Source organism: Mus musculus, chromosome 14 (assembly GCF_000001635.26).
Source record: "Mus musculus strain C57BL/6J chromosome 14, GRCm38.p6 C57BL/6J".
NCBI lineage: Eukaryota > Metazoa > Chordata > Mammalia > Rodentia > Muridae > Mus > Mus musculus.
The window spans coordinates 118981985-119008004 of NC_000080.6; the positions used below are offsets into that span (position 1 = coordinate 118981985).

The 26020-nt window shown below is 42.8% G+C and overlaps 1 protein-coding gene across 17 annotated transcripts in view; it reads right to left on the reverse strand.

The window, feature by feature from the left end:
- Positions 1–21: 21 nt before the first annotated feature.
- The window catches only part of Uggt2 (UDP-glucose glycoprotein glucosyltransferase 2), a 117791-nt gene continuing 91792 nt past the window's right edge, over positions 22–26020 (reverse strand). For 5 of the 17 annotated variants that reach the window (XR_001781137.2, XR_003950884.1, XR_003950888.1 and 2 more), the window contains 7 exons: positions 25161–25343; positions 20842–21002; positions 19787–19901; positions 16113–16229; positions 12917–13088; positions 1531–4929; positions 22–1436 (listed from right to left, as the gene is read on the reverse strand). Coding sequence is in view for 2 of the 17 variants with exons in the window: in NM_001081252.2 (NP_001074721.2) it covers positions 4907–4929; positions 12962–13088; positions 16113–16229; positions 19787–19901; positions 20842–21002; positions 25161–25343 (726 nt within the window). In the remaining 15 variants the exon portion in view is untranslated. Of the gene's footprint in view, positions 4930–12916; positions 13089–16112; positions 16230–18744; positions 20026–20841; positions 21003–25160; positions 25956–26020 lie in introns of those variants that run through there. The other 12 variants (XR_003950885.1, XR_003950881.1, XR_003950883.1 and 9 more) reach the window with 12 other exon arrangements.

The window sequence follows — 26020 nt, forward strand, 5'->3', positions numbered from 1 at the left end:
TTCTGGAAACAAAAAAGGCAGTTTTACTAATTTCAGTTATATATTTTATATTGAAGGAAAAACAAAATACTTAAATTTATATAGAACTTTTATAGAAAGGTTAGAAACTTCTGAATCCATAGTGGTAGTGTTGATATCATGACAGCAGAGATGTCAGCAGGTAAATGAGGCTGGCGCTGCCTGACAGAGAAACAGAGGGGACATAGTATTCTTTCCCAGAGCCTCTGGCTCTCCCTCAGCAGACACACACACTCCCTCAGCAGACACACACACACACACACACACACACACACACACACACACACACACACACACGCTCGCCCTCAGTTCCGGCGCTGCCTGACAGAGAAACAGAGGGGACATAGTATTCTTTCCCAGAGCCTCTGGCTCTCCCTCAGCAGACACACACACTCCCTCAGCAGACACACACACACACACACACACACACACACACACACACACACACACACACACACACACACACACACACGCTCGCCCTCAGTTCCGGCCAACTGTTTTCCCAGAGCCTCTGGCTCTCCCTCAGCAGACACACACACACACACACTCCCTCAGCAGACACACACACACACACACACACACACACACACACTCCCTCAGCAGACACACACACACACACACACACACACACACACACACACACACACACACACACACACACACACACACACACACACACACACACACACACACACACACGCTCGCCCTCAGTTCCGGCCAACTGTTTTCCCTCCTCCTGTGGGAGGGAGCTGGGTGCATAGCAGACAGACTCTGAGCATCTCAGCATGCACACTTCCTGCTTTTGTCTGCTTTAAGCCATGGCCCTAAAGAAGCAAAACCCAAGCAGGTTCAGTGACCTGCCTTTGGAAATCCCTCTCTCACGGGAAATGTTGTAGTTCCTCACTTCTCTTCAGTTGCTTTCTTTTTTCCATTTTGTAATCATTCTTTCAAAAAGCCTGCCTCGGCTCCCTGAGAGTCTGATGCTCGCGCTCAAGCCACCATCCCAGCTTCATCGTTGGTCATAAACAACTAAGCTGTGAAAGTCGGTTGCTTTCAAACTCTCTTCATTTCCTTGGAGCTTTGCTTTCACTTAAATCCACTACAGTAAGAGTGGTGGAGATAAAGGCTGGGGCAGCACCAGAGTTCTCGCTTCTCACACGGAGTCATCAGTACCTTTGAGTCCAGCACTCTGGTGCGTTAGTCTATGTTGTTGTTCTGGAGTGTCCGTGGATGTTGTTGTTGGGTTTTTTTAAAGACGGGGTTTCTTGGTAAATCCCTGGCTCTCCTGGAATTCATTCGGTAGACCAGACTGGCCTTGAGCTCAGAGATCCACCTGTCTAGGACTCCAGAGTGCTGGGTAGAAAGGCATGCAGCACCACCGCCTGGCCTGGGTAAATGTGTCCTACTGTTCTTTAGGGCTGGAGAAAGTAGAAACTACTCAGTTACAGAATGTAAAGGTTCTCTGTCCCCCCCCCCCCAGGAAACACCATAACTAAGCAACCCTTATCTTACCTTCCCACATCACTGTTCATCACTGCAGAAAGTCAGGACAAGAGCTCAAACAGGGCAGGAACCTGGAGGCAGGAGTTGATGTAGAGACCATAGTGGTGTGCTGCTTATTGGCTTCCATAGCCTGCTTTCTTGTAGAAGATCAGCCCAGGGATGGCACTACCCACAATGGGCTGGGCCCTTCCCCATCAAGCAACAATTAAAAAAAATGCCCTACAGGCTTGCCTATTTTATGGAGGTATTTTCTCAGTTGAAGTTCCTTCCTCTCAGATAACTTTAGCTTTTGTCAAGTTGACATAAAAGTATCCAGTTTAATTGACCCCTTATCAATTTGACATACAAGCACATCACTGTAAAGCCGCTACCTTTTTTGTTCACTTCCAAGATCACACATTAATGCAAACATCACAATATAAAACATTTTACAATCTTACAAATTCAAACACTTTAAAAATCCAGTCTTAAAAAAAATCCAGAGTCTTAAAATCATAAGTCTTTCAAGTTAGGCCCCTATAGTGTTAAAAAAAAAATCTTATTTCAAGAGGGAAGAACCAGGGCAGAGTCATAGATCAAAGCAAGACACAACTCCACCTGTATAACTAACTCAATGCCCAGTGTTCACTCATGATCTTCTGGACTCCTGCAGGGGCTTGGGTCACTCCCCTGCCTCTGCTCTCTGCGGCACACACAGCTTGTCCTCTAGGCTCAGACCAGCTCCACTGCACAGCTGCTGCTGTTGCTGTTTGTCCCGTGCTTCTGTTGACTCCAAAACGCTGGGGTCTCTGCTGCAACTGGGCTGCACATTCCCTAGTAGCCTCTCCTGTGCCCTCTTGATGGTGCCACACCTCAGCTGCTCTCCCTGACCACTTCATGTCTTTAGGAGGAGCAACACCTGGGAGATGGACATTGCTGAGCTTGGCTACCAGCAGGCTGTACAGCCTCTAGAAAGCAGCTTGTGTGTGACATGGGGAACACTTCCTACAAGACCACTTCAGCGATCCAAAACCTCTAATCATCTCCCCTAAGACAATGTGGTCAGGTCTGCCACAGCGTCAGCCCACTCCGGGTGCCGATTTCTGTCCTAGTTAGGGTTATCAATGGGTGCCATGTAACACAATAACCGAAGCGAGTTGGGGAGGAAAGGGTTTATGTGGCTTACACTCTCACAGTGTTCACTGAAGAATTTCAGAATGGGAACTCACATGGCAGGGACCTGAAGGCAGGGGCTGATGCAGAGGCAATGGAAGGGTTCCTCATGGCTTATTCATTTTGCTTTCTTAACAGAACCCAGGACAGCAGCCCAGGGACGGTGGAACTACCCTCAATTGGCTTGGCCCTCCCACTATCAATCTCAAGAAAATTTACCTGTAGGCTTGCCTACAGCCCCATCTTATAAGGACAGTTTCTAAATTGAGGCTCCCTCCTCTCAGATGACTTTAGATTCTGTCAGCTTGACATAAAACTATCCAACCCAGGTCATTTTATTTAAAAATGTCCTTGCAAAGAAAGACACAATTCAAAAAATCTGGATTTTCCAGCATGTTACTCATCTAGAAATGAGACATGTAAATTAATCTTTCAAATCACAAGATGAGAAAAGGAAGCTATCAAAAAAAAAATTTTTCCCCCCAGAGGCAGAGTTTCACTGTGTAGGCCTGGCTGTCCTTGAACTCTCTCTGTAGACCAGGCTTGCCTTGAACTCAAGAGATCCACCTGTCCCTGACTCCTGAGTGCTAGGATTAAAGGTGTGCACAACCACCACCCAGCTTCAAATCTGATATTTTATGTCAGAAATTAATTGCAATATAATTTGAGATGTCTTAAGTAATACAGTGAGCGAGGAGGGAATGGAAGGTACTGTCTTAATTGGAATGAGTGGCCAGGGGAAGGGATTGCTCAGGTTTGGATCGTAACTGTCCCCTAAGGTTCCATGCTGAAGGGCCACCTACTGTGAAGCGGGAGATGGAACCTTGTAAGAGATCAAACCCAGTAAAGAAGGTTATTGGTGGTGCCCTCATGGGCACAGAGACCTTAGTCCCATTCTCTCATCTCATGGTTCCCAGCAGTGCTGAGGTGAGCCTCCTCCTCCTCATAAGGGAGGAGCCCAAAGCAATGTGGGAAAGTGTCCATGGACTGAAATCCTGAGTGAAAAACCCTTTCTTCCGTAAACTGTTTATTTTGGATAGTCTGTCACAGAGAATGGGTAAATATGTGTATTTTTCAAGTTCTCTATAGGCTATACCATCAGATACTCAGGATTACAATCTTAATTCTGAAGAGCTGAAAGAAGCCAAGGCACAGAGAACTGCCTCAGTATGGAATTTGTGTACGAACCTGTCCTGAGATGAGCCGGCCCATCTCTAGGTGAGGAACTGGGCAGCCACCAGGCTCTATGAGCTGTTTCTCAAGGATCTGGAGAGCTTTTTAAACAGGAGGAGGAATTCCCGTGGTTACATGGGACCTGTCAGAGGTGTCCATTCTTTTCCTACTGCAACATGATGCTGCATCTCCTGCCATGCTGGGCCTTAGTCAGAATTATCCCTGGGATGTATACAGCCCAGCACACACATGTAGCCAAGGGGCTACAGGTTATACATCTAGATCACACTTGGGCGGGTGACATTTAAAAGATACTGAGGTATGTTTTAGTCCCAAGATGCTATAAATATAGAGTATTTGAGTAGTTTAAAAATATTTAGTATTCCTATTTATTTACTTAAACACAGCAGGGAAAACTTTTACTTAGTTTCTATAGGCATACACAGTTTAACGTCCTTTACCCTATTTCTGTGAAATATATATCTAGTCCTTTTAAATAAACATACAGTATGGCTTATGCCTACCAAACATCCAGAAGAACATAAATATAGCACAAGATTAAAATCTATGACTTAAGATAAATGATTACAGTGCAATATGACTTCCATTTAATGATTGTTAAAGTATAAAATGGGCTTGCTTTTAAATAATTCAGAGAAAGCTATGAGTTCTTTTTCTTAAAAAGTACAAATTTCTGTAATTTTAAATGCATTTTTTGAGTAAGGAAATATAGGTGTACTTGAAGCTGGAATACTAAACCAACAAGGACCTTCAAAAACCTTCAAGGACATCTGAGAACATCAAATTAGCTGGTGAAAACAGCAACAACAACAACAATAGCAGCAGCGGCGGCGGCGGCGGCACCTTAAGTGCTGGTAAAAGGACTAGTCCACCAATCACATAAATGAGGTTATTTACAACTTTCCATGTGTTTAAATAAAGCTTATGAGCAGTCAACCTCATGACAACAACGTGAATGAAATGGCCTACTAGTCGTGGCAGTTCCACAGGTCTCCAGCAGGTGGCGGATTTTTATCACGTTTCATCTTCTGGACCCGCGCTAGAGTTCATCATGAACTGAATCTGCAGGGAATGGAAAGCTGACTTAGTATTTGAAATCTCAAAATACAGAATTACCTAAAATGTCAGCAAGGAATATAAAACGTTTAAATTTTGACAGATAATCTTGCTTATTAATGTATTATCTATATGTTGTCATTCACTGTGGGGATAGCTCTTTGTACATTTGGTACCCATTCTGATGCACCATAAACATGTCTTTTTAACCACCTATAAATGTGAATGTACACAAGCCTATGGAAGTGAATACACACACACACATGTATACACACACACACACACACACACATATATATATATACACACACACATATATATGTAATTAGCATTTTGTGAAATCAAATTAAAATACTATAATCAAATAAGACAAGATTAAAACCCCATACTACTTAAAATTAAGTATACTAGACAGAGGTCTTTAAGAATACAGGTAGGGGCTGGAGAGATGGCCCAGTGGTTAAGAGCACCGACCGCTCTTCTGAAGGTCAAATCCCAGCAACCACATGGTGGCTCACAACCATCCGTAATGAGCTCTGACGCCCTCTTCTGGTACATCTGAAGACAGCTACAGTGTACTTAGATAATACAGGCAGATTATGCACCATGCACAAAGTGCCTGCCATTACTATGATGGAAGTACAAAACTAAGGTATCTATGGTCCTTTTCTAACACAGGAGGACAGAGCATTCACACTCACACCAGGTACCATACAGATGCAGGTTCAAGTCTAATGAAGACGCTATAGCCCCAAAGGTCTCCTGTCGTCCATACTGTTAAGCTGTCACATACTCTAACTGGCTAAAGGAGGTCAGAACAAAGTGATACTTTGTAGGCAAAGTCAAAATATTAAATGCAGCCTGATCTTTAATTTGACTTTCTTTAAATTCCACTTAATTCCATTCCCAAGATGATAAATAGAAGAGAATAATAAAAGGATTAATAAAATAGGCACAAGATGCTTTGGGGCAGAGTTCCTAATGATCATCTTGATCTAGAAAACACCTGTGCTGACATAGACACATCAGTCAAGAACACACGGCCAGGGTGCTGATGGTGGCGTGGGGCGCTCAACAGAGAACCTCAGCAGACGTCAGCCAGCGAAGTGATGAGTGCAGAGGGTCTGCGCTAAACTCAGACCTATCACTACCCACCAATCTTTCTACATCAGAGAGAAACTGGGAGGCAGGTGTTTATTCCAAGATAAAAGGTGGAATCCACTGGATAGGCACAGTGTTATTGAGCTTTGCATAAAGATTATTCTTGTATTATTTAAATGCTGATTTCTGTGTTCCGATATCTGGTTGCAATCCAGAGACTCTCCTGTCCCAGTGTGGTATGAACATTATTCCGATTGGTCAATAAAGCTAGCTCATCAGCCAATGACTAAGCAGGGGCTGGACTAGGGCTGGACCTTCTTCCAGCCAGGGGCGGAGCACGAGAGGGAAGAAGTAGAGATAACAAGAGAGAGAGTTCGTGAGAAACTGTAGAGGCAAGAGAGCCAGATCAGTGCTAAAATTAAGTATCCTGGGGGTTCTGGCTAGGAGGTAGCCACATTAGCTTAGAGGATCAAATCAGTAATATTGCTCAGTTGTGCCCCTGAAGCTTGTTAAATAAACCTAATAGCTAAGAGGAAAACTGAAACATGCTTATTAAGTCATTAACACTGTTGATTTTTATGTTGTAAATAATCTTTTATTCATTGAAAGTTTCTCAGTGTGTTTTGATCATTGTCACACATCTCCCACCCCCCTATCTGGCCAATTCTATGTGTTCTTTCTTCCTTTCCTTCTTTTCTCTCTCTTTCATCTCTCCCTTCCCCATCAATTCCAGTCCAGTTTGTGGTCCCAGCTCCCTTTGGCTGTGGGGCCTGCCCTGGAATGTGCACCATATCAGAGCACTAAAGAAGAATATACCCTCCCCCCAGCTATCAAATACCAATAGCTCCCCAGCTAAGGGTGAGACTTCACCCACATCGCCCACTTTCCCCTGTCCATGCTGGGATTTTTGTTTTTGTTTTTGTTTTTAGAGACAGGGTCTTTCTATATAGATTGTCTTAGCTGTCCTGGAACTCACTATGTAGTCCAGGCTGACAATGAACTCACTAGATGCTGGAATTAATGCATTCTCCACCATGCCTGGTTCTCCTCCAAGCTGGGGTTCTGAGAATTTGCGAAGTCTTGTGGATGCTGTCACAGTTCCTACAGTGTGAGCTAATATATGCAATGCCTTGCATGCAGACAACAGTGTCTCCTTGAACTATTTCTACCTCTGGCTCTAATAAATTTCCAATTCTTCTTGCAGAGCCTCTTGAGGGGAGGAACATGGCACAGATGCTCTATGGAGGGCTGTGTATTCCAAAGTCCCTATGTAATCCTAGTCTTGAAGGAAAATGCTTACAAAGTGAAGGAGAAGGCAGATTCCCACATTTTCATAGACGTGGATGCTCATTAGTAAGCTGCCCTCATCTGCCTTCTCTAGTAGCGCATGGAATGTCACCTGTTCATTACACATACAACTGAAGAGAAACTTGATATCTGCATACTATGCCTACTGCCCAGAACCATCAATTAATTCTCCTTTTTGGACAAGCATCCTACTGAGGAAATAGACATCATGATAGATTGGAAACCTGTACTAGCTATACATTTTGTTCAGTCTTATTTTGTTGTTGTTTATTTTATTTTATTTTATTTTATTTTTGTTTTTTCAAGACAGGGTTTCTCTGTATAGCCCTGGCTGTCCTGGAATTCACTCTGTAGACCAGCCTGGCCTCTAACTCAGAAATTCGCCTGCCTCTGCCTCCCAAGTGCTGGGAACTGGAACTGGAAAATCTTGGTAAGCGAGCAGAAAGTACAGATACAGCGTCACTAACAGAACAAAGTGGATGAAAGAGAGAATCTCAGGCATGGAAGATACGATAAAACAAATAAATACATTGGTGAAAGAAAATGTTAAACCTAAAAATTCCAGAAACACAACCTGAGACACCATGAAAGGATCAAACCCAAGAATAATAAGAATAGAAGAAATAGAATCATAGCTCAAAGGCACAGAAAATATTTTCAAAAAAAATCATAGGAGAAAATTTCCCTAAACTAAAGAAGGAGATGCCTATAAAGCTAGAAGAAACATACAGAAAATCGATTTCACTGATAAGTGGATATTAGCCCCAAACCTAGGATACCCAAGATATAAGATACAATTTGCTAAACACATGAAACTCAAGAAGAATGAAGACTGAAGTGTGGACACTATGCCCCTCCTTAGAATTGGGAACAAAACACCCATGGAAGGAGTTACAGAGACAAAGTTTGGAGCTGAGATGAAAGGATGGACCATGTAGAGACTGCCATATCCAGGGATCCACCCCATAATCAACATCCAAACGCTGACACCATTGCATACACTAGCAAGATTTTATCGAAAGGACCCAGATGTAGCTGTCTCTTGTGAGACTATGCCGGGGCCTAGCAAACACAGAAGTGGATGCTCACAGTCAGCTAATGGATGGATCACAGGGCTCCCAATGGAGGAGCTAGAGAAAGTACCCAAGGAGCTAAAGGGATCTGCAACCCTATAGGTGGAACAACATTATGAACTAACCAGTACCCCGGAGCTCTTGACTCTAGCTGCATATGTATCAAAAGATGGCCTAGTCGGCCATCACTGGAAAGAGAGGCCCATTGGACACGCAAACTTTATATGCCCCAGTACAGGGGAACACCAGGGCCAAAAAGGGGGAGTGGGTGGGTAGGGGAGTGGGGGTGGGTGGGTATGGGGGACTTTTGGTATAGCATTGGAAATGTAAATGAGCTAAATACCTAATAAAAATGGAAAAAAAAAAAAGAAAATCGAATAGATTGTTCCAGAAAAGGAAGTCCTCACACAGCCTCTCCACTACTGCATAATAACCAAAACACTAAATATATAGAACAAAGAAAGAATATTAAAAGCTGCAAGGGAAAAGGGCAAGTAACACAAAAAGGCAGAACTATCAGAATTACACCTGATTTCTCCATGGAGACTCTAAAAGCATTTCCACCAAAATCAGGGACAAGACAAGGCTGCCTACTCTCTTCCTAGCTATTCAATATAGCTCTTTAGATTTTAGCCAGAGCAATAAGAAAACTAACAGAGATCAAGATAAAACAAATTGGACAAAAAGAAGTCAAATCATCTCTATTTGCAGTTAATATAATAGTACGCATAAATGACCCTAAAAATTCCACTGGGAACTCTTACAACAAAGTAGTTGGATACAAGACTAATTAAAACAAAAACAAAAACAGAACATCAGTACCCTCCTATATACAAATGACAAACAGATTGAGAAAGAAATTAGGGAAACACCCTTCACAATACTCTCAAAGAACATAAAATATCTCGGGGTAACTTTAATTAAGCATGTGAAAGACCTGTATGACAAGAGCTTCAAGTCTTTAAAGAAAGAAAGAAAGCCGGGCGTGGTGGCGCACGCCTTTAATCCCAGCACTCGGGAGGCAGAGGCAGGCGGATTTCTGAGTTCGAGGCCAGCCTGGTCTACAAAGTGAGGTCCAGGACAGCCAGAGCTATACAGAGAAACCCTGTCTCGAAAAACCAAAAAAAAAAAAAAAAGAAAGAAAGAAAGTAAAAAATTCAGATGGACAGCCCTCTCATGCTCATGGACCTGTGTAGGACTACCAAGTAAAAATGGCCATCCTACCAAAAGCAATCTACAGATTCAAAGCAATCCCCATCAAAATTCCAGAAAAATTCTCCACATACCTTGAAAGGAAAATTCTCATCTTCATATGGAAAAACAAAACAAGTTAAAACAACAACAACAAAACTCAGGATTGCTAAAACAACTCTGAACAATAAAAGAGCTGTTGGAGGCCTCACCACTCCCAATTTGCACTACAGGGCTATAGTGATAAATACCACATGGTATTATCATAAATCAGATAAAAGACATAGACAGGCATAAGTCCACATACATATAGACACTGGACTTTTGATAAAAAGCCACAAATACATATTGGAAAAAAAAGACAACATCTTCAAAAATGGTGCTGGACAATTTGGATGTCTGCATATAGAAAAATTCAAAGAGATCCATATCTATCACCCTGCACAAAACTCAAGTCCAAGTGGATCACGGATCTCAACCTAAAACTAGATACTAAATCCAATAGAAATGAAAGTGAAGAATGCTCTTGAACTCATTGGTACAGGACACAACTTCCCAAAGAGAACAGCATAGCCACTAAGATCATCAACTAATAAATGGGACATCATGAAGCTGAACACTTCTGTAAGGAAAAAGATACTATCAACTGGACAAAGAGGCATCCTACAGATTGGGAAAAGACTTTTACCAACTCCATAACCAACTGAGGTCTACTTTCTAAAATATATAAAGAACTCAAGAAACTAGACATCAACAAACCAAATAATCCGAACAGAATTCTCAACAGAGGAAATGCAAATGGCTAAGAAACACTCAAAGAAACGTTTAACATCCTTATTCCTTGGGAAAATGCAAATCAAAATGACTTTGAGATTCCATCTTACATTTGCCAGAATGGCTAAGATCAATAACACAGTGACAGCTCAGGCTGATGAGGATGTGGAGCAGAGGGAACATTCCTCCATTGCTGCTGGGAGTGCAAACTGATACAGCCACTGTGGAAATCAATATGACAGTTCCTCAGAAAACTGGGAATCCGTCTACCTCAGGACCCAGCTATACCATTCTTGGGCATATATCCAAAGGACTCCCCAAGGATGTTCAACTGTGTTCATAGCAGCTTTGTTTATAATAGTTGGAAACTGGAAACAACCTACATGTCCCTCGACCAAAGAACGCATAAAAAAAAGTGATTCATTTATAACTGGAGTATTACTCAGCTGTTAAAATGACATCATAAAATTTGCAGGCTAATGAATGGAACTAGAAAAGATCATCCTGAGTGAGATAACTCAGACAGAGAAAGACAAACTTGTTATGTACTCACTTTTAAGAGGACATTAGCTGTGAAGTAAATGACAACCATGCTACAATCCACACACCCAGAGAAGATGAATAACAAGGAGGGCTCAAGGGGGGGACACAAGGCTCTCCTTGGGGAGGGGGAATAGAATGGATTTCATAGGTGAGCTTCAGTGGGTAGTGATGAGGGGTCTGGTGCAGGGGGAGGAGTAGAGGGGGAGAATCTAGGGAGGACTGTCTAGAACTGGGAGGATTTGGGGGGTGAAATGTGAAACCTGGTGTAATAGAAACTCCCTGGAATCCATGAGGGTGACCCTAGTGAAGACTCCTGGTAATGGGGGATATGGAACCTGAAGTGGCCATCATCTGTAATCAGGCAAGGCATCCAGTTAGTGGGACACCAACCACCTACAAAACCTTTGACCCACAACCTGTCCTGCTAGCAAGATGTGCTGAGGCAATGGTGGCTGGCTTAGAGCTTGTGGAAATGGCCTAACCCTGAGAGCCCATGCCTAAAACTGCTTGATGTCCAGGAAATGGAAACTGGATGGCCCAGAAACCCAGAGCAGAACCAAACATGACTGGCTAAAAGGTCAAAGGAAGGGTTCCTAATGATACTCCGCTACACTCATGGATCAGTGTCTAGCCCAACCATTACCACAGGCTTCCTCCAACATCTGGTGAGAGCAATGCAGAAACTCAGAACCAAGGGTGGAAGGGGTGTAGCAGTCAGAGGGTTGAGGACACCAAGACAACATGGCTAATGGAATCATCTAACAAGCCCCTTGAAGCTACAAGCCAGAGTCTGCATGGGTCTGATCTAGGTCCTCTGTATATATATGCTTCTGTAGCTTGGTCTTACTGTGGGACTCCTAACACTGGGAGTGCATGTGGGGGTCTCTCTGACTCTTGTCTGTTCTTGGGATCTTTTTCCTCCAGCCTTAATATGAGGGGAGGTGCCTAGTCTTATTGCATCTCTCTATGACTCTTCAGTTGAAATCCCTGGGAGGTCTTTCTCTTCCGAAGAAGTGGAGTTTGTCTGTCTGTCTGTCTGTCTGTCTGTCTGTCTGTCTATCTGTCTCTCTGTGTATGTGTGCTGGGTGTGTGTGTGTGTGTGTGTGTGTGTGTGTGTGTGTGTGTGTGTGTGTCTGGGAGCAGTTGGGGCAGGGGAGGGTTGAGAGAATAAGTATTAAGTTTCAACAAATGGCACACATTAGATACCCTGGGTGAAGTGATTAAGTTCCTAGAGAGACAAACACTTTTGTTGAATGATTAGTTGGGGTGAAAAAATGTTAAGGTAATGTCAACTTTTAAATACAAGTGGGAGAAAATCTAGTCCAACACTTTTAACTCATGACTAAAGATATTAGGACCGATCACGGGAAGTGTGGGTCAAAAATGACAATTCCCAAGGTGGGAGATGAGGTTTTCTGTGAGCTATTTATGACTTTTTCTTTCTAGTTTTGAGGGCTTGTTTGGACTTTCATATTTGGAAAATTCAGTATAATCTTAGAAATGAAATTTCTTTTATTTCTATCCTCTGTTTTAGCAAATATACTACTCATTGACATAAATATGTAAATTAAAGCTGTATTCTGTCTTAAGTGGTCTTAATGTTGCAGAGAAAGTCATTAGTATATGCAATTAATATACATTTTAATAAAAACTTGTGAGCTTAGTCTATGTAAAATAAAATGTAAATGCATTAGGGTTATTGATTTGGCTTTTTGTGTGCATTTCCCCTGCATATTTGTGTGAGTGCCATGCGAGTGAGAAGTGTCCCTGGAGGCTGATGAGGGCTGAGGGCGCCTGCATCTGGAGCTCCAGATGGTTGTGAACCAGCATGTGGGTGCTGGGTACTGGACCTGAGTGCCCTCAGGAGCAGCTTGTGCACTTACTGCTGAGCCATCTCTCCAGCCCCTAAAATGAAGTCTGAATCCCATCACATATGGTCTTAAGGAAACACTGACATGACTCGGGGGCTCACTAAGAGCAGCCTGTGACCAGCCTGAGCTCACCAGCACAGCACAGATAGCGCACGGTGCTGCAGGGCAAGCACTCACTCGCACTTTTCTTCTTATTTTCAAGATGATCTAATAGTGTCCGGATTTCTGTATCATATGTGACCCATTCTGGGACGATCCTTGCAGCAGCTTCTAGTTTGGGTTCTTTTGTTTTGGGATTATTGCACTAAAATTCAAACAAAAATTGTTAGTAAAAGAGAAACAACAAGAACAATAAAGACCACATTCTAGGAAACAAAGGAAACTCTTGGGGAACGTCGTATGTCACTAGTGCAGACATGGTATAACACCACTATGAAAAGCACAGCCTACTGTGTACTGGGTGGCTACACATGAGCCAGCCTAACGGACACTGGGGCTGGCCTGTCCACATCTTTATCATCAAAGGCTGTGAAATGGAGGAGCAGAACAACATGAATTTAACTACTGATTATAAGTCCGAGAACAGAACATACCAGGAAGCTTTCTGGTAAAGAACAACGATGCACTCTGCTAAGGAATGCATCACGTCACTCTGTCCCTTCCTGCTCTAAGACAGACTTATCTTTCACCTGCACAAAGCAAAGGCCTAACATTGATACAGCTCAGAGAACGTAATACTGACATGCTTACTATGTAGACTGGAGCAGTAGTTTCTCTGGCAATTGTCTACTCTTGCCTAATGAAGATTATACTGCTCTACGCCACAACAATCTTTATTACACTGGAGTCTTGCCCAACTCTCTCAATGAGGATCACTAAGCCTGGACTCAGATCTTAGCAATGCAATCGTGTGCTTCAGTTTACTACAGATGATGACTGTCGAGAGAATATGGCTGGCCAGGGAAGCAAGCCCAAAGGCGCAGTTCTGGAAATGCCCTTGCTGGACAGCTGTATGCTATCTCCCACCCTTGCTTGGGAGCTCTAAGGAAGGATGTGACAGAAATTGAGAGGAGGCAGCTAGACACTTTGTGGATGGCCCAACCTGGCATACTAGAACACAGTCCAAGCACATGTCCTTTTCTGCCATATGTCCTTTATAAAATGCCCCGACTAGCAGCTCAGTGATAACCTATTTTCCAAGGCCCTTCCTCTTACCAGAAACTTTACTCTCATTAAGCTCACGTGGTGGTTTGAATGAAAATGGCCCCCACAGGCTCATGTACTTGTATGCTTGGTTCCTGGTAGGTGCAACTGTTTGGGAATGATGAGGGGGTTAGCAGAGGTGTGTCACTGGGGATGGGCTTTGAGATTTCAAAAGCTCACACTATTCCCAGTTAACCCTCTCTGCCTTGTGCTTGTACAACAAGATATGAGCTCTCAGCGATTGCCTGCTTGACTGCTGTCATGCTCCATGCCGTGATGGTCATGGATTCTAACACTGTGCGACCTGTAAACCCCCCTGTAAACGCTTTTTTCTCTAAGTTGACTTGAACATGGTGTCTTACCACAGCCATAGACAGGTAAGACAGAGGTTGGTACCAGGGGGCTGGCTGTTGGTGTGACAGGCCGGTCTTATCTGAGTTTTGGAGAAGTATGGAACACTTTGGGACTTTGGATTAGAACGTGGTTGGACATTGAAAGTGGGAATTACTGGGCCTCCTGGTAGGGTCCTGGAAGACAGTAGTGCTGGAGTAATGTGATTGTGTAGCTCTTGCTCGAGAGCTTTCAGAAGCAAACAGTATTGGCAACTGGGCTAGAGACCATCCTTGTGATATTTTGGCAAACACTGTAGATGCTTTCCATCTTATCTTAACCCTTGAGCCATCTCTCTCTAGCCCCATGTTCCTTAATTTTTAAATGTTTCTGAAAAAGAGCTTAATTGTGCCAACACTAAAATTCACGATATCCTTTTCTCTGTGTTGTGGATAGCCCTGGGGCTAATTATATTTGATGTCAATTCTGTTCTCCTGTGAGTGGTTGAGAACAAGGAATGAGTCAGCACTCAGGTGATTTCCTGTAAACCTGCTTCCCACCTTAATTTGTAAAATAAAGGAGAGCTGATGATTGGGCAGATAAAGAGAAGGTGGAGCAGAAGGTTGGAAGAGAGAAGAAGAAGAAAATGGAAGAGAGAGAGAGAGAGAGAGAGAGAGAGAGAGAGAGAGAGAGAGAGAGAGAGAGAGAGAGAGAGAGAAGAAGAAGAAGAAGAAGAAGAAGGAGGAGGAGGAGGAGGAGGAGGAGGAGGAGGAGGAGGAGGAGGAGGAGGAGGAGGAGGAGGAGGAAAAAACAAAGCAGAGCAGGAGCACATGGCCTGGAGAAACCCCAAGTTCTAAGGGGTCTCATAGATGTGGAAGATGGTAGTGTAGTGATAGATCTGCCCAATCTAGGCGCACAGCATGTATTCATACTAAGTGTGTTGTGTTCTCATTGCCGGGGGGGAGGGGGGCATATCTGGGAGGAGATTTACTGCACCAGCTACTGCTAGGTGAGACCTGTCATCCCAAACCAAAAGCCCCTCTTTTGGATATAGACACATCACCAACGCCTACCAAAAGGGAGGACTTCAGGATTCAAGATGTGTTCCCAACTCCTCTTTACCTTTTAACTTCTTCTATAGTAGACAATCTAGTAGAGAGGTCTCAGAAAAGTTTTTCTCCCTCCTTCAGTTTTGAAAGTTTTGATGGATTTGGCATTCTGGCTTGGCAGCTGTGGCCTTTTAGAGTTTGAAAGACATTGTTCAAAGCCTTCATGGTTTTAAAATATCTGCTGAGAAATATGCTTTTATTCTGATGGGTCTGCTTGCATAAAGGAACTGGTGTTCACCCTTGAAGCATACATATATTTGAAAAATATATTTTCTTTGTTCTGTGTACTTAGGGTTTTATCTATAATATACTGTGGTAAAGTTCTCCTTTGGTCTTGCCTATTCTCTATCCCTAGTTTATTGATTGACTGAAAACTCCCGTTTTCTCTTTGTCTACCGACGATTCACAGACATGCTCTTCTCACAGATCCCCTGGGTCTCACATGTCCCATCTGCACTTTCTTTTGAATTTGTCTTTGTCATGGGTTACCTTCACACTTCTGTCCTTACAATCAGCACACCCTCGGGTAGCTCAGGGACCCTGAGCACAGTTCTTTACTAAGTGTGTAAGTGACAAAGCCTGGGAAGTAAGGCAATAATAGGTGTGTGCGGTGTGACTTGTAAAACAACACACTTAAACGTGAACATTCTGTGTAGCTATATGCAAATGAGGACACAGGTGCTCACCAGGTCGATCGTCTTGGCTCTTTGTTTAGATTCGTCATCACACCAGGTTTCACACCACAGCCAGTCTTGAGGAAGAGACTTGATGGCAACTTGGTAAATCATGTTGTTGGGAAGATCCTATGGAACAAAACAATATGCTAGAGACTGACTGAAGTTGCCATTTAAACTTTAAATTATCATAAAAACCCATCCAATTTCAGATTCTCCAAATGTTAAGATTCACATGCCTAATTGCAGGTAATAATTTTGTGTCACATCATATATGAACCACATCCAGAATCAGACGGTGAGGAAGGTCTGAGAACCAGCACTCAGCTGCCTGCTCTGCACAGCCTCAGTTTCTCTACTCTCTTGATATCAGAACCAGGATATAACACAACCAGTACTGACAGGTGCCGCTCTTGTTGCTTACTTCATTTTTAAATTTAAAAACTATTTACCTTTATTTCTGTGTATGGGTGCTTTGTCTATCTGTATGGAAGTGGTGCCTGCTGAGGCCAGAAGAGAACACCAGATGCCCCTGGAACTGTAGTTATAGGCGGTTATAGGCCACTACTGTAGATGCTGGGAACAGAGCCAGGTCGCAGGGAAGAGCAGTACTTAACCTCCTAACCTCTGAGACCCCACTCAGTGCCTGTGTGGACGAGCATCATCACACTCTCCACACTCTCATCGCTTTGTTGGTAAAGATGTTGCGGAAACAATTTCCCGGTTCTGCATGCTCAAGCTTTCTAAGCAAGGATTGCTGGCACATGGTTTCAAGCATATATATATATATGGGCCTAGTAGCTAAAGAGTCTTTTAGAGAGATTTAGTGTATTGTTACTGAGATACTATTTATATGCCAGTCACTGAGTCCTTCCTTCTCCTTAGAAATGTAGATTTCTAAGCATACTACCTAGGCAAGATACTTGCCTAAGGGAAGTACTTTGCATTAGATGTCCTATGTATCCGATGCTTCAGAGTTTTAGGGCTTCACTCCCACCAGTCCTACTAAATACCTTAGAGGAAGTCCTAGAAAAGTGTAGTAAATCAGGAAAAGGGAATAGAAATGCGGAGACTGAAGAGACGGGAGGAAGCTACTGTTATCTGCAAGGGAGAGGACTGTTATTCAGAAGATGTTGTAAATCAGTGAAAGAGATACCTGGGGTAACAGGAAGAAGGAAATGACATCACTTGCAACAGGAAGAAGGAAATTATATTGAAGTATATTATACTGAAGGGAAATGACTACAACCAGAGAACATCACACTAAACAAATTAAGCCCGTCTCAGAAAGGCACGTATGTTGTATCTCATATGGAGTTTCTATATTTTGTATATAAAATCATGTATATATAAAAGAAAATAAAAAAGTTGAGTAGAGAAACAAGGAAAAGTGAAATTCTGTCATCTGCAGCACACGTGAGGTGGAGAACACCACATTAAGTGAGACAGGCCGTCAGTACAGAGACCAACATCTCACGCTTTTCCTCATGTGCAGGAACTAATGAAGTCCAACCTGAAGAGGAGGATGGACTAGAGCCTGGGAAGGCAGCCAAGGGTGAGCAAACAGGAGTGAAAGGCAGGGAAGCTGGCTTCAGTCAGGCAATATTGTTGAAAATACCACATTGAATTTCATTAATATGTAAAATCAATGTGTTAAAGCAACAAAACCAAGAACATTATAGACTGTTTCTTCATTTTTGTTGGTCTTCCCTCTTTCTCTGACCTTTCTCGTGCCCTGGTGATAAGGCCATCTGGCAAATATTGCTTACAGCCCATAGCTGGGAGAGGAATGAATATGTAGTGCAGTGGCTTTTGAAGAAGTTCTACAACTCAGGGGATGGTCTTGTGATATCAAGCACCAAAGGAGTTGATACTGATAAGTGCAAAGGAGCATCCAGCTATGCCAGCTGTGCCTGCTCAGACTCCTGACACATACAAACAGACTTTTATTTTTGCTACTAGGCTTTACACTAAGGTATTATGTACCAGTAGACAGCTAATACAAAATTGTTCCTGGGTTCGGTCTGTTGAAAAAAAGCCATGAATATCATGTACAAGACCATGGGTAATGTATACATGCAAGTAGGTATGCATTTAATCTCGAAAGAAATAACCAAGATCCCTATATTCCTCAAACACAAAATGCCCACTTTCAGCACTGGGAACAGCAATGTGAGCGATTCTTTGGCCTCCATAAGAAACCGACTCAAACTCGGCCTTCACAGGAACAAATGGGCACCTACTTTACACTGAAAACCCTAACTTCACTGGCCATTCTGCACTCCTTTCTACCACAGTTTCCTATTTTATTTCTTCTCCAAAAATCAACCATACACACATATGTACACACACATATACACATATATTGTAACTAGAATTAAAGCATTCTAAAGGAATGTGAATGGTTTTAGTAAATAGAAATAGTAAGGATTTTTGGTTGCATTGTCTTTCATATCTGCTTAAATTATCTGAAATATTTTAGGGCAATGATGAATAATTTAATGGAATGTGAGGGGAAGGTGCTTGTCAGGTGGGTAAGCATATATTTTTCACAACCTTTAATAGGAATTTAACCTCCCCTCCAGCCCCCCACCTATCAGAGGCAGTGGGAAAGAAAGGTGATTATGATAAAGAAGAAGTAGACCTGTTCAGAAAGAGTTCTTTGGGGGTGATTCCAATCTTTGTCTTTCTCAGTCCAGTCCATTAGCAAACACCACACACGAACCAGCAGCTGCAGTCCCATCCACTGGGCAGACACCACACATGAACCAGCAGCTGCAGTCCAGTCCACTGGGCAGACACCACATGAACCAGCAGGGATAGGTCAATCCAGAAGAAACTGAGAGGCTTGCCAATTGGCCCAAGTCTGGGGAAGCAGCAAGAAGCTACAGGAACCTCACGTCAAGTTCTTTGGTGAGTTTCTGTTTATGACGTCACCACTAGCAAAGCTCAACAACACAAAGTGAATCAATACATGCCTGTCATCAGAAAAGATTAGAAAGGCAGAGCAAAGCTTGAGCTCCCACTGTCTGTAAGGTCATATTTATATTCTTTCTACACATCACCTGTGTTTGCTTCTGTAAAACATTCTTTCACCTTTCTGCTCCAGCAAAACATTACATCTTAACTGAGTCTCCGAAGAACCCAGAAATTCCCGCTTTACAGCTGTCTTCAGGGATCCTGGGGAATGAGTTTTGTTGAAGATGAATGGGCACACAAAAGAGACGAGAGGGACGGGGGCCTTATTGCATGTGAAGGACTGTATGTCATGACTGGAATGAAGGAAAGGAAGGCAGCTAAATGAGACAGGACTTAGAGAAGGAACTGGGACAGGTCACAGAGAAGAAAATGGAACAGGCCACAGAGAAGGGAATGAGACAGGCTGCAGAGAAAGGAATGAGACAGGTCTCAGAGATGGAAATGAGACAGGTCTTAGAGAAGGAAATAAGACAGGTTCATCAGAGAAGGAGGAATAAGTAGATTTGGGAAGGGAAAAGTGAGAACAGTGCTAGGATAAGAAATACTCTGAGCTTCAAATAGGAAGTTATGGGTAAGTAGAGGTATGTGTATAAAGATAATAAGTTTGTAAAAGAGGTGGTAAAGAAACAACTCTGTATGAAGGACTGAAACATTTTATCCACCAATATATATTTAGTCATTAAAATTTGTCATAAAAGTTGACTTGCCTGATCAAGGTTTGAGAGACTGTTTGGATCCTGGCTGAGAGCTTGGTACTGGCCCCGGAGCCTGTCACCTGCTGAGATTCTCCTGAACTTCTTAAGATCCACCACATACAAGGCACTGAAAAAGGAACACTCCTTAGTAGTCCGAGTGGCTTCGGTAGCGCTCCCCTTCATAGCAGTGCTTAGCTACACAGGCTGTGTTGTTTAGTTTTTGTGGTCAACTTGAGAATTCCCAATCATACCTGGGAAGAGGGGATGATTAAAGAAATGCCTCCATCAGACTGGCCTGCGAGCAAGTCTGTGGTGTGCTTTCTTGATTGATAATTGATGTAGGAATGCCCAGACCCCTGTGGGTGGTGCCATCCCTGTGCAGGTGGTCTGTGGTTATAAAAGCAAGCTATGGAAGAGTGAGCGAGCTAGGAAGCAGTGTTTCGTGTCTCCAGGTTCCTGCCTGTAGTTCCTGTGCAGACTTCCCTTTATGGTGGACTGTAAGCAGCAAAATCAAACAAACTCTTTTCTTTCCTCCTTAAGTAGCTTTTGGTTATGGTGTTTACTATAGCAATAGAAAGCAAACTAGGGCGAATACCTTAGGGTTACAAATATTTCTTTCAGAAATTTGAGTCCAGTGTTCTGGTATTTTTGCCGACTTTGAGGTTTTGTATAACTATGGAAAGATCTATGTATTTTAGGGTCATCTCAAACATCTTCAGGTTTTCATGAAACTCATAGCCCTACAAACAAGTAACTGTTGGAAGACAGCTTCTGCACTTTGTAATGGACAAACCAAACTTACTTCCTGCAGCAGTTAGGTGTACACTCCTGGACCTAACTGGAGTCATTTGGTTCTAATTCTTGTGCTAAGTGCTAGCCATGGAAAGCCTGGGCAGGTCACTAAATGTGGCCTGCCTCAGTTTTCTGACCTATGAAACAGACAACAGGGCATCGAGACTGAGAGAATTCTCGAGAGTTCATGTACACCAGGAGCTTCACAGATGCAGATCAGTTATGAGGGTGAATGTACATGATGATCGGTCTGAGGAGAACACGCACTGTCTTACCTGATATGGTATTTCCTTTTAACAAGGTGCGATGCCCAGTATCCTGTTTTCCAGAAACGATATCCATCCATTTCAGTGCGGCTATCGCAAAATGGAGTATATCCATAAGGAGCTCCACCCAGATCAAAATCTCGAAGTTCTTTTAGGTCATGTCTCACGATCTAAGGAATGAGAACAGTGTCTCTGTACAGTGCAGACTGCACAGCGGCATAGACTCTTCCCATGTGAATCTCACGTTACTGCCTCAGTGCACAGAAACAGCAGGTAAGTTTCCTGTACAACATCATACACATTAATTTTTCCTCCTTGTTCTTACAAATAAAAAAAAAAACCATAGACTTTTATGCTCTTTACCTGAATAACTGTGGTCTTACCAGTAGGAATACATAGTGATATCATTTATAGGCAAGCTAGTTTATAAAGCATGTGTTTCAGGAAGGGATTAACCATCACAATGGCATACAACACTTAGTTCCTCAATATATAAATTTATATTGGAAAATATTAATTTGAATCATAAAGTCAGTCTTGATTTAAAAAGTAGCTTAAATGAAAATGTTACTGTGTTTTAATTTTTCAGTTTTTTAAAAAAATATTTATTTATTTAATGTATATATATGGGTGTTTGCAAGTTATGCCTGTGTGCCATGTGGTGCAATGCCCATAGATGCCAGAAGGGGGTACTGGATCCCCAGGAACTGGAGTTGTTGACTGTGGGTCTTAGGCAAGAGGAGCAAAGTCCTTCTAACCCCTGAGCCTCTCTCCTGCCCAGTTTTACTTTTCAATTGTCTCAAGCTTGCCAAAAGAATACTAGTGAAAATGTTGAGGGAAGGTAAGAGAATTTTATTTTAAAATCTTAGTTTTTGAATTTTTTTCTTCCCCTAAACTGTGTGTTTGTGCTTGTCCCATATCCTCTAAAGAAATAGAAGCAGTCATTAATAGTCTCCCAACCAAAAAAAAAAAAAAAAAAGCCCAGGACCAGATGGGTTTAGTGCAGAGGTCTACCAGACCTTCAAAGAAGATCTAATTCCTGTTCTTCACAAACTATTCCACAAAATAGAAGCAGAAGGTACTCTACCCAACTCATTCTGTGAATCCACAATTACTCTGATACCTAAACCACACAAAGACCCAACAAAGATAGAGAACTTCAGACCAATTTCCCTTATGAATATCGATGCAAAAATACTCAATAAAATTTTTGCAAATCAAATCCAAGAACACATCAAAACAATCATCCATCCTGACCAAGCAGGTTTCATTTCAGGGATGCAGGGATTGTTCAATATATGGAAATCCATCAATGTAATCCACTATATAAACAAACTCCGGGGGGTGGGGGGAACCACATGATCATTTCATTACATGCTGAGAAAACATTTGATAAAATCCAACACCCATTCATGATAAAAGTCTTGGAAAGATCAGGAATTCAAGGCCCATACCTAAACATAATAAAAGCAATCGACAGCAAACCAGTAGCCAACATCAAACTAAACGGAGAGAAACTTGAAGCAATTCCACTAAAATCAGGGACTAGACAAGGCTGCCCACTTTCTCCTTACCTATTCAATATAGTACTTGAAGTCCTAGCCAGAGCAATTAGACAACAAAAGGAGAACAAAGGGATACAAATTGGAAAGAAAATATCACTATTTGCAGATTATATGATAGTATATATAAGTGACCCTAAAAATTCTACCAGAGAACTCCTAAACCTGATAAACAGCTTCGGTGAAGTAGCTGGATATAAAATTAACTCAAACAAGTCAATGGCCTTTCTCTACACAAAGAATAAACAGGCTGAGAAAGAAATTAGGGAAACGACACCCTTCACAATAGACACAAATAATATAAAATACCTTGTTGTGACTCTAACTAAAGAAGTGAGAGATCTGTATAAGAACTTCAAGTCTCTGAAAAAAGAAATCGAAGATCTCAGAAGATGGAAAGATCTCCCATGCTCATGGATTGGCAGGATTAATATAGTCAAAATGGCTATCCTGCCAAAAGTAATCTATAGATTCAATGCAATCCCCATCAAAATTCCAACTCAATTCTTCACTGAGTTAGAAAGGGCAATTTGCAAATTCATCTGAAATAACAAAAAACCTAGGATAGCAAAAACTCTTCTCAAGAATAAAAGAAGTTCTGGAGGAATCACCATCCACTGGACTGTGCACCGGGTCCCCAGTGGAGGAGCCAGGGAAAGGACCCAAGGAGCTGATGGGGTTTGCAGCCCCATAGGAGGAACAACAACATGAACTAACCAGTACCCCCAGAGCTCCTGGGGACTAAATCACCAACCAAAGAGTACACATGGAAAGACCCATGGTTCTAGCTGCATATGTAATAGAAGATAGCCTTGTCAGTCATCAGTGGGAGGCAAGGTCCTTGGTCCTGTGAAGACTCTATGCCCCAGTGTAGGGAAATGCCTGGGCCAGGAAGCAGGAGTGGGTGGGTTAGTGATCAGGGTAAGGGGGAGAGATAGGGGGGTTTTGGAGGGGAAACCAGAAAAGGGAATAACATTTGAAATGTAAATAAAGAAAATATCTAATAAAATTATTAATATTTTTAAAAGTATAATAAGGCCAGAGAAATGAAATAAAGTTGTTAGTTGAATGAATAGTTTGGCTTGGGGAGTTTTGCCCTATCCATCCATCCATCCATCCATCCATCCATCCAAATGTGTATGTCTGTTTATATGCATGTGTGCAGGTACATATGCACGTATGTAAGCATGCATGAATATTTTCGGAGTTGATTGTGACAAAGAGTTGGGCCCGGCCAGAGTGTGGGTATATGAATGTTTGAATGTATATGCGTCTGTGTACATTTGCCTGTATACAGCATCTTAATTCTTTTTTTTTTTTAAAGATTTATTTATTTTATTAATGTAAGTACACTGTAGCTGTCTTCAGACACTCCAGAAGAGGGAGTCAGATCTTGTTACAGATGGTTGTGAGCCACCATGTGGTTGCTGGGATTTGAACTCCTGACCTTCGGAAGAGCAGTCGGGTGCTCTTACCCACTGAGCCATCTCACCAGCCCCAGCATCTTAATTCTTTTCCTTTCCTTCCTCTGTGGTTCACAAAGAGTTAACCAGCTTAGCCAGAGAGGCTTCTGGCTGCTGACTCACCAGAGTAAGGAGCCCAGCAATAAATTTTTGCATTTAGTCCCCTGCTGTTCTACAATGAGGTGATAAATAGTCTCTGGCCTCAGAGCTCAGACGGCAGTGGCTTAGACTTCACCCAGGCAAGGGCCCTGCTCTCTTCTCTGCCGTCTTTTCCTCCCGGTTGGCTTTTGTTTCCAGGTGGCCTCATTCGTGCTTCTGCACTGAGCTCCTCATCCTCCTGCCTCACTCTCTGCAGTGCTGGACTTAGAAAAAAAGCTGCCCCCATCTCCACTCCATGCTTATCAGCAAATTCTAATATAAAACCTGAAAATACACCTTTGTCCTTGATATGTCGTTTATATCCTGTGAATTCACTTTATATACACGAACACTTAAGTATTCCTGCATTAGAAATTCTGTACACTTGTCAAATATTTTCATGATTACTGATGACAAATATCCTGAAATGAGCTAATAATTCTATACATACAGATTTGGAAATGAAGGTGGCTTTTCATTATCTCCAGCTAAATTTAGAGCCTTTCCTAAGTAAGTCATGGACAGATGGAAACTTGATGGTTTCACTGTTGATGGTGGACGCAGGAGAGAAGGGCCACACTCACCACTCACCGCTAACCTTCCCAGCAAGTCAGCAGCTAGAGGAAAACCCGTGCATACCCGCGCAGGTGCGCGGAACCCGTGCATACCCACGCAGGTGCATGGAACCTGTGCATACCCGCGCAGGTGCGCGGAACCCGTGCGTGCCCGCGCAGGTGCGCGGAACCCGTGCGTGCCCGCGCAGGTGCGCGGAACCCGTGCGTGCCCGCGCAGGTGCGCGGAACCCGTGCGTGCCCGCGCAGGTGCGCGGAACCCGTGCGTACCCGCGCAGGTGCATGGAACTGTTTTTATAACGAATAATGTACACATGTCTTAGTTTTACTTGCCAAATTATACAATAATAATAATGGCTGTTTCAGATAGGAACTGCCATGTTGTACGCAGACGGTACTTCTTGTCACACTTTCCCGTCTGCGCACGCTCTGCTAGTGTGTTTTTAAACTCCAGGTTCTTAGTGGATATAAAAAATGTCGTGTCGTGTATGTCTAAAAACTAACAGTGACAATCAATGAGCAATGCAAATCCTCATGTTCATGTTCAGTTAGATGCAAAGCAAGCTTTAGTAAAAAGTAATCGCTCTTGTTACCTGGTCAGCATCAACAAATATGACTTTGTCCACAGCCAGTGGGAAAAGGACATCAAGGAAAAGGATTTTGTAACCCCAAATGATTCGCTGCTTGTCAGTCTGTTGATGAAGCCAGTGGGGCCACTTATACTGCACAAGCTCATACTGGAATCCATATTCCTTAGCCATGTGAGGAATTACCTCCTAGACACATATAACAAATCAAACAATACATTTTAGAAGAAGCTTACTATAAATCATTATAAAGAAACTGAAAACTGCTTAAATACTATTCTAATAAACTTGTTCCCAAGCTGAAAGGGAGTGTGTGAAGGAGGAAGGGGAGGGAGCGGCAGCAGACGTGTCTGTTGGAGGAAGTACGTCACTGGAGGCGGGCTTTGAGAGTGTTGAAAGACTGCTTCAAGCTTGTGGCTCAGCCTCCTGCTCCAGCTCACGCCCACTGCTTGCTGCCTTGCTTCCCCAAACAGACTCCTCAGGAACTGAGACAGACAGGTAGTTAGGCCAATGACCTTCTGGCTGGAGGGAGGGCCTGGCTACTGTGAACAGAGCAAAGCTACAGGCTTACACCTGCGCACTCACCAGTGTTTATGTTATGCACGAAAGCACCGTACGAAGAAGAAACAGAGAGAAAAAGCAAACCAGAAAGGAAAACCCCGTTTTGAAGAGGCATTACTTTTGCCATGAAGTGCTGCAAGGTTTTTATCCAGAGAATGGTTTTTCTAATTAGTGATAGCATCTGCTAGGACGGATCCTGTATTGTGTCATCTCAGTCCATGTGTTTTCCACTCCCATGCCCTATTTGGCAAATACACATTTAAAAACCTCACATTGAAAAGGGAAATGTTTTCAGAGATTACAAT